The sequence below is a fragment of the Copadichromis virginalis genome, linkage group LG9 (genome assembly GCF_057382275.1).
Source record: "Copadichromis virginalis isolate Kocher_CV1m ecotype Utaka linkage group LG9, C_Virginalis_male_GT1.1, whole genome shotgun sequence".
Lineage (NCBI taxonomy): Eukaryota > Metazoa > Chordata > Actinopteri > Cichliformes > Cichlidae > Copadichromis > Copadichromis virginalis.
In genome coordinates this window covers 12,734,409-12,752,242 of record NC_140626.1, presented here as the reverse complement: position 1 = coordinate 12,752,242, position 17,834 = coordinate 12,734,409, and the positions used below count along the sequence as shown (strand labels likewise).

Below are 17,834 nucleotides of genomic sequence, written 5' to 3'. Positions count from 1 at the left end.
AGCTTTAAAAATATTAAGTACAGTGTTAGAGCTCCGTACATGAAATTGTCTTTTTTTAATCCAGGCAGTAGAGTAGTCTGTGTGTGAACATGGAGACAGTCAGCATGTTACTGATTGTCCTGTTTGTTTCAGGTGAGTATTTCAGTATTTCAAAGTCATTATTGGAGTTATTTTACAACGTAAACTTCATTTACTAACAGAGTGAACATAGACCTACTTTTTGTACTGACTTTAAATTAAAATGTTTTTGTACAAAATGTTAACACCTAAGGAACAAAAAACTTTGGTGGCACTTTCAAGCATTACACTAGACAGTTTTTGAAACTCTGATTATGAAGATTTCCATCTTACATCCAAACAGCAGATGGTGGTGGAAATGTTCCTACTATCTCTGGAATATCAGCTAAATGTTTAATTTAAAATGGAGATATGCAAAAAAAAATTTCACGCTAACTAAAGTGTAGCAAATAGTTTAATCAGAGATGAGAGTTTTGTTTGGGAGTAGAAAAACATGTAGTTATTTTGTTTAATACTGATATGTGAATGGATTAATCATTAAATTGTATTTACAGGTGCTTTGGCTGGTTATTCCTATAAAGCAGACCTTTTCATAACTGCACCAAAGCAGCTGGAAGCACTGAGTGGATCTTGTTTGCAAATCCCATGTAGGTTCAGACCCAAAGAAGAACAGAAATTTAACAGCAAAAGTGAAATTTTTGGAGTGTGGATTAAAAATAATCCCGAATTTGCCAACGAGGCAAACAATGTGATCTACAACAGTAGTGGAGCAGTTAGCATCTATCCAATAAGTATTACTGGAAACCTGAGTCAGGGAGACTGCACCACTCTGTTTACTAATTTAACCACCACATACACAAACAAATACTTCTTCAGAGTAGAGAGTGAAACATTCAAGGCAACAGCAGCTTGTGATCCTCTTCAAATAACAGTCACAGGTAATAGTATGTTTGTTTGTTTATTTTTTGTTTATGTATCACATTAACATTAAACTAACATTTAGTACTGACTATCTAGTCTTTGATCTATTTTTTGAATATAATCAATATCACTTGAGCAAATCTTGTATTAAAGTTGTAATGATTGTCCCAGCATGACACTCAGAAAATTGTTTCTTATTATAACGTCTGCTCCACTTTTATGTTCAAGACTTGATTACATTTATAAATCAAAGTATGAATTTAGAACAGGTTTTGAAAGCATTAGGTTTGCAGATTTTAATCAGTGGTGCAAAGAGCAGTGTGATTTTATGTGAAACCACAGATTCTCCTTGGAGGCCCAGTATTACAATCTCAGGTGATCTGAAGAAGAAGGAGTCTGTCACTATAACCTGCTCAGCTCTCACTCCCTGTCCACACTCACCTCCTCAACTCACCTGGAATCTCACACAAGACTCTCACAACAAAATAGAGCAAAACACAGATGGAAGCTTTACAACTAAAATCCAGCAGAACATCACTCTGTCAGACACACATGATGGAAAGAAGATCAGCTGCTCTGCCAGATATCCTGTGAACCAAGGAAAAGACACCAAGACAGCAGAGACAGAAGAGACTCTCAGTGTTTCATGTAAGACAATCAGAGTTTGTTGTTGAAGACACACGTGTCAAACTGCAGTCCCGGAGGGCTGGTGTCCTGAAACCTTTCCACGTATCCCTGATGCAACACACCTGAATCAAATTAGTAGGTCATTTGCAAGACTATGTGGAACTTGACTGCATGCTGAGGTGGCGATTCAGCCATTTGTTTCATGTTACAGCAGCACATGAGTGAATGAACATGGTGCAATAAAATTACTTTTAGAAGTACATTTTTCCAAGCACTGACATTTACTTAAATTTACTTGAGTTGGGTTGGGATTGCCACCTCAGCATTCAGTCAAGTCTTGCTAATGACCTACTAATTTTATTCAGGTGTCTAGCAGCAGGGACACGTGTGAAAGTTTGAGGAGACCAACATGATTTATGGGATAATTCTTTCCATTTTTGTTTCTCCAGATGCTCCTCAAGACACCTCAGCATCCATCAGTCCATCAGGTTTGATGTCAGCAGGCAGCTGGGTGAACCTGACCTGCTCCAGCAGAGCCAAACCTCCAGTCAGCAGCTTCACCTGGTTCAAGAAGAGCAGAGATGGAGCTGTGAAAGTATCTGAAGGAGAGATTTACAGCTTCAATGTAACAGATGGAGGAGTTTATTACTGTGTGGCCACTAATGATCTGGGTAATCAGACATCAACAGAGATTAACATGACTGTTGGAGGTAAAATTACTCAGCACTAAGTTTCATAAGCTGTTTTTTTAATAATTTTTTGACGTATTCATTAAAATTGAGTTGAGAAGGAAGTACATTTAGCTTGATGAAGTTCAAATCTTGTACTTTATCCTATAATGTGTGGTTGTTCATGCGTTAGACTTGAAAATATTTATTCACCTTAAATAGTCTTACTTATTATTATTATTATTATTATTATTATTATTATTATTATTATTGTTGTTATTATTTCTTTAGGTAATGTTGTCTTCTCTTTGTTTATTTATTTTTGTTTTCCCTTATTTTGTTTTTGTTTTTCTTTCTTAACAGAGCTGTTAAGAACCGATGACTTGCTTTTCTCCTCTTTTGTCATGGCTCTGAGTCATTTTGATTTTATTGTGATTTGTGATTTCTTTGTGTTGTCATGTTTTAGTTTTCTATTTTTTAGCTTTGAGGTTATTGGGGTTTTGTGACTTTTGCATTTTTAAGACAGGTTACGATTTAGTGTTACAGTCATCCTAAAGTTTAGTTGACTCTGTGTCTGAAATTTTCGTGTTTGCCTGTGTTATGCTTTCTTGTGTTAGGCTCCTTTTGCGTTTCCATCATCCCTGCATCCTGTGAAAATTTGTCTTCCCGTTCATGTATGTTTCTCTCTCTTGTAGGTGTTCCCCTTTGGGTCTCTCTTTCCTGTTCCCACATACTCCTCATATTTCATGTCTCCCCTGTCTCCTGCATCATATTTCTTCTCCCCAGCCCATCTTGTCTCTCTCTCCCTCAGTGTCACTCACTCCCTTCCTCTCTCTCTCTCTCAGACACACACACTCCTTGTGTCTTGTCTTTCTTAATTGTTTCCATGTTTCCCTCTTTCCCCAGTCTGTCTCGTTCCCCTGTGTGTTCCTTCCTCCTGGCCCGGTGTCTGGCCACGTGTTTTAAGTCTGCACCTTAGTGTTTCCTGTTTTACTTTGACAGGGTCGTGTTCCCTGTTTGTTTCCTTTTCCCTCATCACCCTCTTTTGTTTTTATGTTGTAAGTTGTCACTCATTCTTGTCTTTCCTTGTCTCTCCAGGTTTCATAGTTTTCTAGGTTCCTTGTAGTTTTCCAGTTTAGGTTACTTTTGTGTTCTAGTTTTCTCTTTAGTTTGTGTTCTTGTGTTAAGCCTAAATAAACGTCTCACCCTTGGTTAAATTTAAGTTTGTTTCCACACCTCGTTTTGTCTATATTTGGGTTCCCATCAAAAGCAACACAGTCTATAGGCACAGACCTTGGCGCCCTTTTCTTCTTGACTGGATGCTTTTACTTATTTCTCAGTTACATTGCTACACTGAAATTTAAAGAGGATGTGAAAAAACTTTAGCAATGGCTGTCTTTCTGTGTCTAGATTATTATACAATGTTTGACTCACATGGTGTTTCATATTTATCTTGTACCAGGAGAGCAGAATGATCACTTCACACTGGGACTAGTTCTTGGAGGAATCACTGGGACCATCTTACTAATTTTCTTGACAATATTTCTTTGGCAAGTATCACACATGACAGTAGGAAACATGATATTTTGTCACTCATATTTTAGCTGCACAATAAAATGTGTTTTTTCTCCCACCAAGCTTAGATTTACTCATACATATATTTAGTATAAAAATATTTTATTTTATTGCCTCTTATGTCCAGGTGCTTAAAGTCAATGCGTCAAACTATACAACACACTCAGGTAAGAAGATACTAAATTTGTTCAATCATTTTACCTGCCTGTTTCCATGAATATTTACTTCTGTATTTCTATAACAGCCACAGTCACATGATTTCAAATTTCTAAAAACATGATTAAGAATGGACTCAACAGGTCTACATCACAGATTTTCTTATTTGTTTTTTTTAATAGATTCAACCTCATGAAGAGCAGGTTGTTGAAGGGCCAGCAAATAACACAGAAAAAGAGGAAGAAAACATCCATTATGGAGAGGTCAGCTTCTCTAAGCTGGGATATGAAGCATCCTCTGACTCAATGCAGGACAGAGGGCAGCAGCAGGGTACGGTGTACGCACAGGTGAAAGTCAACAAGCCAGAAAACAGCTTAACACAGAGAGTTAATGGCCAAGAGGAACTCTACGCTGAGGTGAAGAAAAAATGAGAAGTATCTGTTTACAGTCTATGAAGAATAAAATATAAATGTGGAGCATTTACATGAAAATATGTCGTTGTGACTGCCAACAGTTCCTTTTCCAACTTACCAAGAATTTCTTTAATAGGTCATCTGGCTTTTCCTTTAAGTAGACACAGACAGCTTTTAGAATGCAAACATCAATGCTAGTATTCTGGTGGAGAAAAGAACTCAATGTGATTTTTAACTCTCTCCTTCACTTGCTCCAACTTTCTGAATGAAGTGGGATGTCAGCTCCATGAGCATGTTGAATATCTGTCTTTAGTTTTGATGTCACTATCTTGTGGCAGCAAGTTGCATTTAAAAAAAAACCAAAACGTAATATAATTAGTAAGTTGTAATTATTCTGCAGAAACATGCTGTCGATGAGTGTTAAACAGACTATGCAACTATTGAAGGTGAACAGATTTTAAACACTGTATAATCTCTTAAATGTCCACCATCATATTCTACAAATCCTATTTGTGTGGTGGCTTTTTTGTAAGTAATACATATCTCTTAATAAATACAACAATAAAAAGGTGACTTCTATGGGTTTTTTAAACAATCTTTTGAATGAATAAAACAAATTAAAGTGTTCTGTCCTGAAGTTTTGAATTGTCCAGCCTGAATTCTCCTTCAAAGTTTGTCATAACCCAAACAGGTGTACTGTAGGGTAATTGTCAGTGTGCAGACCCTTTTACCTACCTACTATCCAGGTAGAGCTCTCCACTGTAGTATGGTGGAGATTTGCGTCTGGTAATCTGGTGAGTAGTCATGAAAGAGCGATAAAAGGTGAGACAAGGTAGTTTGCTATTAAAGTGTACAAAACACAGTGGTGGCCTGCACTAACTGTAGTTAGCTGAGAATCTGGCAAAGAGTGGTTGAGTGTGGTGGCCTTTAAAGTCCACAGCTTAATTACCCACAGGTGAGAGCAATGAGCAGGAACACAGTGGCTCCTCCGAGAGGTTGAACTGCCGGCTCAAGAGATACACACTGGCACTCACCCAGACCATGACAGAAAGAATATCAGCTGCTCTATCAGATATTCTGTGAACCAAGGAAAAGTCAGCAAGACAGCAGAAACAGAAGAGACTCTCAGTCTTTAAAGCAGTTGTTTTTTGATGTGAGGCACAGAGCGACGTCGTAAGCCCTACAATAAATTGGGGTTTTCACCCTCAGGATGCCAACATCCTGGCACCTCCAGCAATATCTTCTCAGATCTGTTGCATTGCTGCCAAAATAACATGGCATGCAGGTGAGGTTAGACAATGGTGTTGGTGGTGGTAATGCTGAGGCAGGAGCAAAGTCCAGCATCTCCTTGGCAAGCTGCTCCCGAAACATTTTTTGTGTCATTGGCTCCTTACCTTGCCTCTTGCATAACTCCATATGCAAAAGAAAACTATTAACAACAGCAATGTCTAAGAAATGATAAAACAAAGTTTTATACCATTTCATAGTTATATGAAGGACAGTGTAATAACCAATCAGAGCATCGGACAAATCAACACCACCCATGTTCTTGTTGTAGTCTACAACACAATCTGGAACAGGTACAGCCTTTGTTGTCCAACCTGCAGCCTCCTTCACTTTTTGCTTCACAGTCTTCCCGCTGAAGGCCTTGTGCACTGTGGAGCACATTGTGACCTCTCGAGTGTCAGTCCACTTCACAAACACCAGTTCGCCTTTCCTTATCCAGCGCACATCTCCCCTCTCAGCCTTCTTAGGAAAGTAATTTTTGCGCGTGCGCGGAAAGCCTGTCTGTTTTTTTCTAATAGTGCCAAAACAGCCATTTTTTTCTTTATATAGGTCACTGAAGAGTGTAGGGCTTGTGTAAAAATTGTCCACATACAAAATGTAGCCCTGCCCAAGCAATGACAGATGTAAAAGATCCATAACAGCTGAGTAGCTAAGCCCATATGTTGTGCTGACCTCACTCTTACTGGTGTAGCCAGTGTCTGAATCAGCCAAGACAAACAGTTTATATCCCCACTTTGTGGGTTTGTCCTTCATAAACTGTTTCATTGATATCCTACCCTTATATGCCACCATTCTCTCATCGATGCAAATGTTTTTATATGGCTGGAAAAGGGCTTTGCAGGCAGTCACAATCTGGTTGTAGAGTGGCTTTATTTTGGAAAGCCGGTCGTACTCTGGGGTGTTTCTTTTATTTTAATTGTCCTCGTCATCTTTTGGGCTGCTAAGTTGCAATGACCACAAGATGGCTTCAAAATGGTTTCTTGACATAGTGTCACGAGGGAAGTGAAAGTTATAAGGCCAAGTTATAAGGCCATTTTTTTCTCCAATAGTCAGCTCTGTGGTGTACACTTACAAGGCCTGTGTAAAGAAGAATTGCCAAGAAGATGTAAACTTGCTTCACCGTGAGAGCAGTCCATGGAAACTTGCTGCCAGCCCTCCTTTTCTTTGCAGCATTGGCATTTGTGTTCTCAATAATTGTTCTGACAACGTTCTCACAAAAGAATAGCTGGAACAGCGACAGAGGAGACCATGCTGTTGTGGTGTTAAATGTAGGGCCTGGGTCCCTTGCTGGTGAAGGATATAAAAAAAAAACAACAACAGCAATAGAATAATATTAAACACAAAGTGAACCGTCTTCCTTCATTAAATAGGTTCTTTTAGATGTTAAGGAGGAATTGACTTAACCAGGCTGGCGGAGAATGAAGACAACCGGACACCTGCAGCAGATGGGGAATCAGTGAACTTTTATTGAGACAGAGACAACCTCTCAATACAGTTCACATCAGAAGATTCCTCATATTTGCTGTGAGGATGGGTATATATTCTCTAAAACTTACAGGAGGGGGTTGTGAGGAAAGTGCTGCATTAGCAGAAAAACAACTCCATAAAAGGAAAGCGGCCTTGGGTGTTCTAGTCTCTTCGCTTCTTATCGCTCTCAAGGCCAAAGTCGTGAGCACACATTTTTATTACACAGTTGCACAGTAACTTTAAAGCTGAACAATATTTAAAGCTGAATAATGTTTGATTCAGATTATATTTTCTTCAAATCCCCCTTTTGACCCATCTTAAATGGGTCAACACACAAAAATAAGTAACATTCAAAGGAACACAGAGACGTGTCGAAGCCTGGCTCGAAAAACTCCTCGGGTCTTATCATTTGTCTTTATCTGTCATTGCAGATGAGGAGAAAAGAGTCCAGGCACCACCCTGCCCAGGGGTCGGCTGCAAGCAGTCTCGGTTCCCGATGAAAGCAGTAACAGCTGTCCTGCACACACGGATACAACGAGTTAGTGCAACCAGGGTAGTGACACAAAATTAACAGTTCCTGTAACTCAGCAACCAAAAAGCATAAGTAATGATAAAAATGTGGAGAGTACAGAGTATACTATAATAATGAGAGATATAAACGTGAAAATGTGAAAGAATAAATCAACCGTAAAATAAACTCAGAACGGTAACTGCTAAGGACATTCAAAAGTGAATATGGTAAAACTGGAGAGGAAGTGGTGGGCAAGACCCTAGGGGCTACATTTGTCATATTGCGACTGTCAGAAGGGGGCGAAGCTTTTGAACTTGAAGGTGTCAGAAGTGTCGGGGGCCCTTCACAGATCAGGATTATGCCAATGGGAATGAGACCCAGGGCCAGGAAGCAAACAAAGACGCAACATCTTTGCCTGCCTGTCATTTCAGGGGGAAAGGGCCAAGACATGTTTACTTAGCTTGGATGTCGTCTAATAGAGGATGATGGGGCAGAGAAAGGTGGTCCAGTTCCCCCCACCTCGCCAAGGGCGTGTTCTAGGAGTTAAAGAGCAACAACCTGCAAACTGTACCAAAAAATCTTCATAGTCCCACCGGAAAATCATAAGAGTAATAAACGATTCAGCTCAACAGACAAGTATCATGTTCAGGTTTCTCCAATCATTAAATCACTATTATTGCCACAATTTGCTTTATTCACCCTTTGGGCAATGTAATTCCAAGAGAGAGAGAGAGAGAGAGAGAGAGAGAGAGAGAGAGAGAGAGAGAGAGAGAGAGCGAGAGAGCGAGAGCGAGAGCCCCTAATGGCCAGTTAGTGGGCTCTAGGTCAAACTGTCCCCAAATTTGTTCTTTGTTATTATTACTTGTTTTCATGTCACTTGTCTGTTTTCTACTGCACCCCTCTCACCAAAGCAAAGCAAACATTAGCAGCACATTGACCGTAGTCAGGCATCCTCATTCCATAGGTGCTATAAAACATTTCCTGTAAAAGAATCACAGTCTTCAAGACAGGGTGTGTCTCCCCCAACACTCTCACCAGAATACAGTGTAATAGCATCCCCAACTCCTAACCCATAAACACCGTTTCTTCACACATCCGCCCAGAAATCCTGTAATAGAAAAACATTAAAACTGTAACCCTGTAGGGAAGAAAATGTAAATGGTAACGCTGCGCAGTTACCTCTGTAAGCAACACAAGACACAAAAATGGCATTTACAGGTTCACTCATCCTCGAATATTTTGTCATCCTTCTACTCCTGTAAAAGAAACCCACATAAATTCATCCACCCTTTTATCCTATCTAGGTGGAGGTGGTTAACCTTGAGTCATGGTCAAGTCTTGTCATCTTTTACCAGTCAGTCCGTTTGTTTTTATTCCCAGTCTTTCATCCATTCATCCGTTCTTTGCTGACAGTGAAACCTGTCGTCGCATCTAGTTTCCACACTCAGCAAAATGACGTCATCTCAAAAAGAAACAAGAACTTGAGTTTGGATTACCTCGCTGAATCCTTTTTTAAACAGGGACTCTCGTTTCTAATTGTCCCCACAAGTGTTTCCTCCAGAACCCATTTCAATGCGGAGAAACTCACTTACAACAATTTTCTCGCCGACGTGTAATGCTTGTAATTTCCGATGTGCAGATCTGCTTAAAGAAAAGATTCACAAACAAAAATCAGTAAACATAAAACAAAATAAAATGAAAAATAACAAAAACAAAATGCAGACGCCCGGGTCTTAGGACTTGTCACTGAATATTCTTCCCATCAATAAAAATACCAACCTAAACCTACACAGAGTCAAATCAACACCACCTCAACCTTTTCATATTCATAAACCTATATGTTTTGCGTTCGTGAAACAAAATTGAACCATTAAGTAAGTTGAGCTCTTGAAATGTTTTAATTCTCTTAATTCTGCCAGTTTATTTCAACACTTATTCAATGACTTTTATTCAACTGCTACTTGGTCACTCGACTTTTACCTGTTCAAATTGCCTAGGGTTCAACAAAGTCTAGATCCCCGTTTTCATGAAACTTGAACGGTGTACGATGATTTACTTACAGTAATTTAGAATCATCACTCAACCTAGCTCTACTACTGGCACTGCGTGACTTTTCTCACACTGGAAACCAGAATTTAGTACAGAACTTTAATGCCTCAGGCAATCGCGTTCAAGGGCTGCCCCCCCTTCTCTTCTTCTTTGTCCGTGTGTTCCTCCTTTATTAAATCTCCATCACAATGACGTGGCGCTCTGAAATAAAACTCACACTGTTAATTCCTCGTTTTCACTCTGCACCACTGCTCAGAGTGTTTTCTTTTCTTTTTAGTGTAGAGTAAACAATTAAGTCGAGGCCTTAAGCCCCAGATATCTCGCACGGGCATCATTTTCATAACCAAACCGCTCCGGACTCTGCTCCCCAGACCACACAAATGCCCTCTGGGCTTATTATTATAGCAAATTCTGTATTTGACTTTGTTGTGTGCAGCATTGAGCCTTTGTCAGTAAAGCATTCTTCATTGCAGCAGCTGGAGCATTGTGTGTCACTTCTTAGTAAATTAAATCAACATTTTGATTTTAGTGCATGGGTATGTATCAGTTTTTACTCCCTCAACAAGTGCATAAGTGTTCATGTGTGTGTTTCCCTTCATTCTAAGTAGGCGCATGCAGAAGTGTGTGTTCGTGTGTTGGTATATGTTTGTGTTCATCACCTTCCTGTTCTGTAGTTTAGGTAAACCAGCGGCCTGACGCATGGCCTAGGGTCCTCCCCTCCTCTTTGGGTCTGTTTTCATCCGTTGTTGCAGCTGCCTGCATCTTCTCCTTGTACCTTGACCCTTTTGCTTCTGCCTTCTGCAGCTCTGCTGTTCGGCTCTTCTCAGAGGTCAGCATCCTTCTGCTCACCGTCCCTTTTCCTCCGGGCTTAATGCGCGTCTCGTCACAGCTCTGTCAGCTGACGCAGCCTGGGAATTTCCCCCGTGTAGTGAAACGGGCTTTAGGTTTAGTGCTCTCCGTCTCTGCTGCATGAGATCACTCTTTTGCAGCACTGTTGACATCCTCAAGTTGTTGTTGTGAGTCCAGCTGCTGTGGCCTTCAGGGGTCAAAGGGTCAAAGATGGTCGCGGAGAGGGCAACGATGGTAGAGGGGAGGGTAGGAGTCCAGGTCAGCTTCGGCTCTCAGAAAAAACAAAAACAAAACAAAACAGGCGAACAGGAAAATGATGTTGTGTTGGCTGTGCTGTGTTGGCTGTGTTATCCCGAGAGGGGAGAAACAACGAGATCTCGTCTCCCCCCTTTTTTGTTTTTGTTCTTTTTTTTTTCTTTTCACCATATAATCAACTCATAACCCCTCAAGTTGACAGGACAACACAGGTACGTGTTAAAATTCTTAAGATCCTGTTTAGAAACCTAAAAAGGAATTTCCTATCATTCAGTAGTCATTTGTCTTAAACAATCAACAAAAACATGTCCCAAGTCGACCCTTTTAACCACTAAATTTGTCGTGTCCTCACTTAATCCTCAGACCAGTGTCTTTGTCTTTTGACGTTACGTTGTTGTCCTGCAACCCAAACCGTTTAATTGTCAGTAATGTATAAACTATATCATTTAAAAACAGGTGTATGTTAAGTGTCGCTACTTTAACCTTGCATGTACGTGCACATGTATGTAAGCTGTTTCTTCATTGCATGTATGGGTGCGTCTGTATATGGGTTACTTTAACTTTTTCTCAAACGAGGCATTTCTCTAACACGCACATGTGTCTGTTCCTCACCCTTCTCATATCTTTCTCTGGTTGTGTGTGGTTTTATTTGTTTCAGTGATTTACCAGGAACATCTTTTCCTTTTCTCCATGTCTTCCGCCAGAGGTTAACACTGGTGAGATTCAGGGACACAGCACCCAGAGCAGTTCAGCGAGAAAAACCTGCCTCAAACTACATTCTCTCTTTTTTGTTTTACCGGGAGGGGTGAGGACAACTCTGGTGTCCAGCCGTGAATTTTAGCCAAAGCTTGGCCTGTCTTCTGCTGCCGTACTCAGGCTTCCAGGTTAAGAAAAAACACCTGTATGAAGACACTAAACATACATTTAGTATTTGTATAAACATAACTGCCTAAATCATTGAACTCTTGAGGAGGGTGTATTTCAGAATCAGAATCAAAATCAAAAACTTTATTGTCATTGTCATGAGACCGACGACATTAAGAATGGTCCCCGATCATTGCATCATCCCTAGTAATATCAAATATAAAAAAACAATAAAATTCAATCAATAAAATAGATAGAATACTTAAAATACTAAGTATTCCCACCGTCATGCTTCAGACCGTGCATAGATTAACACAAGAGTGGCATGGTGGACATTTTTGTAGTATTCAGATGTGTTATTGCAGTTGGATAACAGCTGTGTTTGAGTCTATTAGTCCTTGCTCTGATTGCCCTGTACCGTCTGCCTTAGGGCAACAGTTCGAACAGGGAGTGGCCAGGATGTGAGGTGTCTTTTATGATGTTTTGGGCCTTTTTAAAACAGTGGGCGTTGTTTGACTCTTTACTAACTTTAAAACCCCACCATAACAATTTCTCACTGACAAACTTCTATGCATCCATTTAAACATGCGAAGCCAGCACAAAATCACACACATACCCCTACAGCAAAGCTTTAACATAACCACAATGCAACTCCTCCCTTAAACGGGAGAAATCACCCTGAATCAACCAACTCTATATAAAACGTCAAACAAAGATAAACCACAAACATTTCTACACTTCTGTGTCTTCCACGCAGCACAATAGGCAGAAAAACACCGATTACTCACAGTCTACAACAAAAGAAAAACCTGCTCTTTTCACAACTCTCACAGCTAAAGTCAAAACTCTTACCCAGTGCCTCTGAAATAATAAAAAATCACCAAATACTCGATTACTCTTTTCACTCGCTCCCTCTCACTCCCTTCTTCCTCATACAGCATACACGCTCGCTCCCGCGGACCCGCTCGGCCCCGCGGGCTCACTCGGCCCCCACCTTTTTTCTCTCACAGAGACAGAGAGAGAGAGACCCTTTTCCTTTTTTTTTTTTTTTACTTCGGTCTATCTGCACAGAGTTTACCTCATCTCTTTCCTTCTATGGGCATGCACACTTCCTGTCTCACACACACAGCCCCTCTCTCAGAGAGAGCAGAAAAGAGTTTTTCCTTTTTTTCAACACTCAGGAGAAATTCAACAGACAGTTTATACCACTATTTTACACTTTATTTACACACACCGGTAATTTATGTTCTATTTACACACGGGCCCGCATAGACATATGCCAGAAGAGGTTACCCCTAACTTTTTGACTAATTTAAAAGCATCTTTCAGCTGTTTTGCTTCTTTAGGCTGGTGTGTGGAGTTGATGACTGTCTCAACACATGTTAATTGTTCTCCCAATGTGCTAAGAATAACACCGGGACCCCAACCATCATCATTAGTTTCTCGATCTAATTCTCCATCCATTTTACTGTCAATGGAGGAGTGTTCTTTTATTGCTTTTAAAGGAGAATTTGGGCCAGCTGGGTTTCTGCCTCTGTTAGGCACTAATCAGCTGGGGCGCTGCTTTAAAGGTGAGTCAGCACTGAAATATCCCTTCAGGTGTTACCAGGCTTCTACCAAACCGGAGTCTGGCGGGTAACCTTGCCTAGAGCTTCCTGATAGGGGTGCTAGTTGGTTGTCACCTTGTTCACACGTCTCATTCACACTTCATACATTACCTGCAGTCACTCATTACCCTCCTTATGTATGTAATAAATGTGTAAAAAAATTCTATGTGTGGTGTATTATTTTAACCAAAAGAGGAACCTAGTTCCTTTAATTGTGTAATCTGTGAACAACGGAGAACCAAACTGTCCTGCCCAGTGTTCCACAGCAAGCATTCAGCGTGTATTTATGTGTGTCCAATATCAAACAGAACATCAAAACATTTAAAACACTAAAATCATCGGGGTTTTAAGAAGAGATCCGTTTTCTCCTATTGATCAAAGGGACCCCTCCTTTGGACTCCAACCAGTACTTCTCCTTTTTAAGTTTTAGAGGATCTTTTCTAATAAAGTCCTCTGGGCCTTCCTAACCCTTCTGTAGTTTAGAGAATATTACTAAAAAATATTCTCAAGGCCTTTAACCTTTTAATTTGTTTAGAAAGGCGTTACTAATAAACCCTTTCAAGGTCCCAGACCTGCACTGAGGTATATATATCCGACACCGGAGAGCAACCCGTCGGCTGCAACCGTGGTCAGACCTCAGTTCACTCTTATCTTTATTCACTTATTCACTTATTTCTTATTCACTTATCTCTTATTCACTTGTCTGATTCTCAACAAGCCTTAAGTAAGCCAGACAATTTTGGTTATGAATTACTAGGAGTTTGGACACTAAGTATTTTTATAATGTTCAATATAGCAGAAATAAAAGGTCTGCTTACCTTGTTTTTGTGTGCACACAGCTTTTGTCCAAACTCCGTTCACTCAGACCACGGCCGATGTCCTCCCACCCGTTCCAGTTTGGCCTGGAGCGGATCCTGTTCCGTGACGCCAATTGAAGGATATAAAAAAAAAACAACAACAGCAATAGAATAATATTAAACACAAAGTGAACCGTCTTCCTTCATTAAATAGGTTCTTTTAGATGTTAAGGAGGAATTGACTTAACCAGGCTGGCGGAGAATGAAGACAACCGGACACCTGCAGCAGATGGGGAATCAGTGAACTTTTATTGAGACAGAGACAACCTCTCAATACAGTTCACATCAGAAGATTCCTCATATTTGCTGTGAGGATGGGTATATATTCTCTAAAACTTACAGGAGGGGGTTGTGAGGAAAGTGCTGCATTAGCAGAAAAACAACTCCATAAAAGGAAAGCGGCCTTGGGTGTTCTAGTCTCTTCGCTTCTTATCGCTCTCAAGGCCAAAGTCGTGAGCACACATTTTTATTACACAGTTGCACAGTAACTTTAAAGCTGAACAATATTTAAAGCTGAATAATGTTTGATTCAGATTATATTTTCTTCACTGGCTTAAACCTGAAGGAGTTAGGATTTCTGTCCTCCTCATTCCTGTCTTTCCACAGTTCTTCCACCCCAGGAGACCCATTTTCCTTGAACTTTGGTTTAGCCTTTCCAGTTTTCACCTTTTTGGCCTGCTTGGGTGTGAGAGCTGCTGCATGTCGCCATGTAGAGGATGAGGGCCGTCGGGGCTCATAGTCTTCATCCTCAATAAAAAAAATAAATAAAATAAAATCAATGAGAAGAAGGTTTTAAAAAATGTGTGTGCATATAATAAATAGAATTATAACATATAATAACTCAAAGCATGCTTAGTCATCCAGGTATGGTTGTGTTTTCAATGGGAGAAAGTTTCATCATTTATCCAAGTGACTTTGTCAGTCTCAGATCACAAACAGCACCACCAACAGTGGGATGTGGTCAGTTTCATTGGCATTGTTGACTCCATACCGTCAATATGCAAAGCTGAGACTGAGGAAGTCATCTAGATGAGTGCTGAAATTTTATAACAAAAAGAACGCAACGACGAGCAGAGAAAGAAACAGACACTAAATATGAGAAGGGAACAGGGCAAAGAGGAAACCCCGGGAAACACAGCGGATGCTAATCACACAGGCGAGACGGTAGTGATGGGATTTCCGGCTCTTTTTAGAGAACCGGCTCTTTTGGCTTGGCTCACTAAAAAGAGCCGGCTCTTTCGGCTCCGAACCGGCTCTTCATGTTGTTTTGTTGCTTTAATTAATTTATTATTAACAATAATATAAAATTATGCACAAAAGGAATTACTAATGTAAAAAAAAGTGGTTTTATTTATATATGTTTATATATAAATATATGCGGTGGCCCCTAGAGACAAAACACGTAAAAACTCCAAAGCACATTCCCAGAGTTAACTGAACTTCCAAAACAGAGCTACCTAGATCACTTAAATTACACAATTGAAAGCATATGTGTATTTATACACAAGCACTCGTATATATTCAAATAATAATAAAAAAATGTTCATTTGTCGTTGGTACTTGCAGGCTTGTGTAGCCACTAGGTAACAAAAGCTCAACACTGCGCCTAGCATTCTGGAGCACTTCTGTTGTGTTTCGTACGTGCTTCAGAGTTTGTACGTGTTTTGGAGTTTTTACGTGCTTTGTCTTTAGGGGCCACCGTAAATATACTTTTATTTATTCACTCCACATAAAATGTAATAAATATTCATATAATACAAAAACCAACTAGTCACAGTTCAACTTTTAACTATTTAAATGTTCAGCATTTTCCTTTTAAACCAATTTAAAGTGAAACAACTCAAAACACTGCAAACCGCAGCACAATTAAATATAAATTAGACGTTGTTGTCCCTGGCTCTCTCTCTCCCGCTCTGTTCCTGTGCTACTGCCAGTGTGACTACCGCCCCTCCCCCCTCTGCCCAGCGCAAAGCACAAAGCTCACATGCGGAGTGAAGCGGAAAAAAGTGTGAGAGAGGGTGAGATAAAGGGAAGAAAAAAAACCAAAAACCCACGGCTTGCGATAAGGAGCCGGCTCTAAGAGCCATTTTGTTCGTGACTGACACATCACTACTGTGCAGTATGTGGCGAAGGCATGCGACAGCCAGCGAGCGAAAGGCAGAGGGAGCTGTGCTGCTGCTGGAATAGGGCTTTGGAGTTGACGTCACGCCGCAATGCATTATGGGAGCGCAGCGCCATTTTCGGGGTCTACGAATCAAACCAAACACACTGTGTTGGAACGACGACTACAAGAAAGATGCTTAAAAGCAGCTCAAAAGAGAATGAACTGTATAGAGACCGATTTCATTCAGAGGCGAAGCAGCGGTACTTGCAGAAAATAGCGTGCATTGGAAATGTGGACCCGTATGAAATACGGCCGTGGAGTAGAAACCCTGAAGACCAACCGCTATTGACGTAGCCTGACATATTTTCGTACCTTATCTGTGGAATCAGCGCGTACAAGTCGTCATTCAAGCAAAGGTAAGTCAGCTCGAGTACTGCGAGTGAAATGCGTTTGATTTCCCTGCAAACATTCAAATTAGTGCAGCATAAATTCATTCATGAGGGGAAATTACAGTGACAACATGTGGAGGCTGTTAGGTGGATAACATAGCGAGTTCAGTGCATTGATGTGACATTCTCCTGAAGGATTGTTATTCTTTATGGTTAAAGAAATTGCACTAATTTATTCATATTTATTATAAATAATCCTAATTAAACATCTTGCTTCCATGTTTTGTATCTTGTGTCACTAAAAATACATTTTATTTTAATTTTATATATTGATCAATGACCTGCAGAATCTCCTTATCATATTAAGGGATTCATAATTGTCACTTTATGCTTTCTCCATCTCTAAAGTGATGACATCCTTGCATTACCGGTACATACTTTAGGTTCATTTTCTGCAGGCAGATTTACACTATAACATGCAGCGTTCTATAGATGGACACATAAAGAAATGAAAAATTACATGTATGTGCTAACTTTCTAAACACTTTGTTACATTTATGATAAAGTAGATAAAACACATTTACGTCGGCCTTGGCTCATAGTTCTTGTCTTTAAATGAACTTTGTCTGTGTGTGTTTCAGGTCCTGCGCTCTCAAAGACTGAATGAACCAGCATTGCAGCCATGGGTCACTGTGAGCATCACAGGGAAGGTTGAAGCCGCCCACTGCAGCTGTAAGGCCGGAGTCGCAGAGACCTGCAGCCATGTCGCTGCTCTTCTGTTTAATGTAGAAGCAGCAGTGTTGATCTGTGGCATAAGGACTGTTACAGATGAACCTGCATACTGGGTTTTGCTGGGTAATATGACCAAGATACAGCCAGAGGTTGGCCATAAGATAGACTTCTCCTCTTCAGCTGCCCAAAAAAAGGCTCTTGATCAAAACATAAACAGACCATCTGTAGTGACAGGTAAAAGGAGCCGTCCTCAAAACAGAAAAATCCCACTTGCTACTTTGGAGGAGTTGTCACTGCTATTGGATACTTTGCTGGAACACAGTAAAGCTGTGGGTTGTGGGAATGACCCATAATGTTTTATCTAGGGGTCTACATTTATGCCTGTAGTGCACTGCCGTGTAAATAATTTGCATTTACTGAATATATACTGACTGAGTACCACTGTTCAAAAGTTGAATAAAGAAACAAACTAATTTTTGCCTCTT

General features: G+C 40.3%; 1 protein-coding gene and 2 long non-coding RNA genes across 3 annotated transcripts; 2 read left to right on the top strand and 1 right to left on the bottom strand.

The window, feature by feature from the left end:
- The first annotated feature begins 1,081 nt into the window (after positions 1 to 1,081).
- LOC146701470 (cell adhesion molecule 3-like) lies at positions 1,082 to 3,877 on the top strand. Its single transcript, XM_085468874.1, has 4 exons — positions 1,082 to 1,587; positions 2,016 to 2,276; positions 3,697 to 3,822; positions 3,873 to 3,877. The coding sequence occupies exons 1-4, from the start codon at positions 1,194 to 1,196 to the stop codon at positions 3,875 to 3,877; spliced, it is 786 nt and encodes a 261-aa protein (XP_085325000.1). The 5' UTR covers positions 1,082 to 1,193.
- A 58-nt stretch (positions 3,878 to 3,935) lies between these two features.
- Positions 3,936 to 4,951, top strand: LOC146701469 (uncharacterized). Its single transcript, XR_014922188.1, has 2 exons — positions 3,936 to 3,976; positions 4,148 to 4,951. It is a non-coding gene; the product is annotated as an uncharacterized LOC146701469 (long non-coding RNA).
- A 2,156-nt stretch (positions 4,952 to 7,107) lies between these two features.
- On the bottom strand, positions 7,108 to 14,666 carry LOC146701468 (uncharacterized). Its single transcript, XR_014922187.1, has 2 exons — positions 14,086 to 14,666; positions 7,108 to 8,179 (listed from the first exon to the last, which is right to left on the bottom strand). It is a non-coding gene; the product is annotated as an uncharacterized LOC146701468 (long non-coding RNA).
- Between the last annotated feature and the right edge of the window lie 3,168 nt (positions 14,667 to 17,834).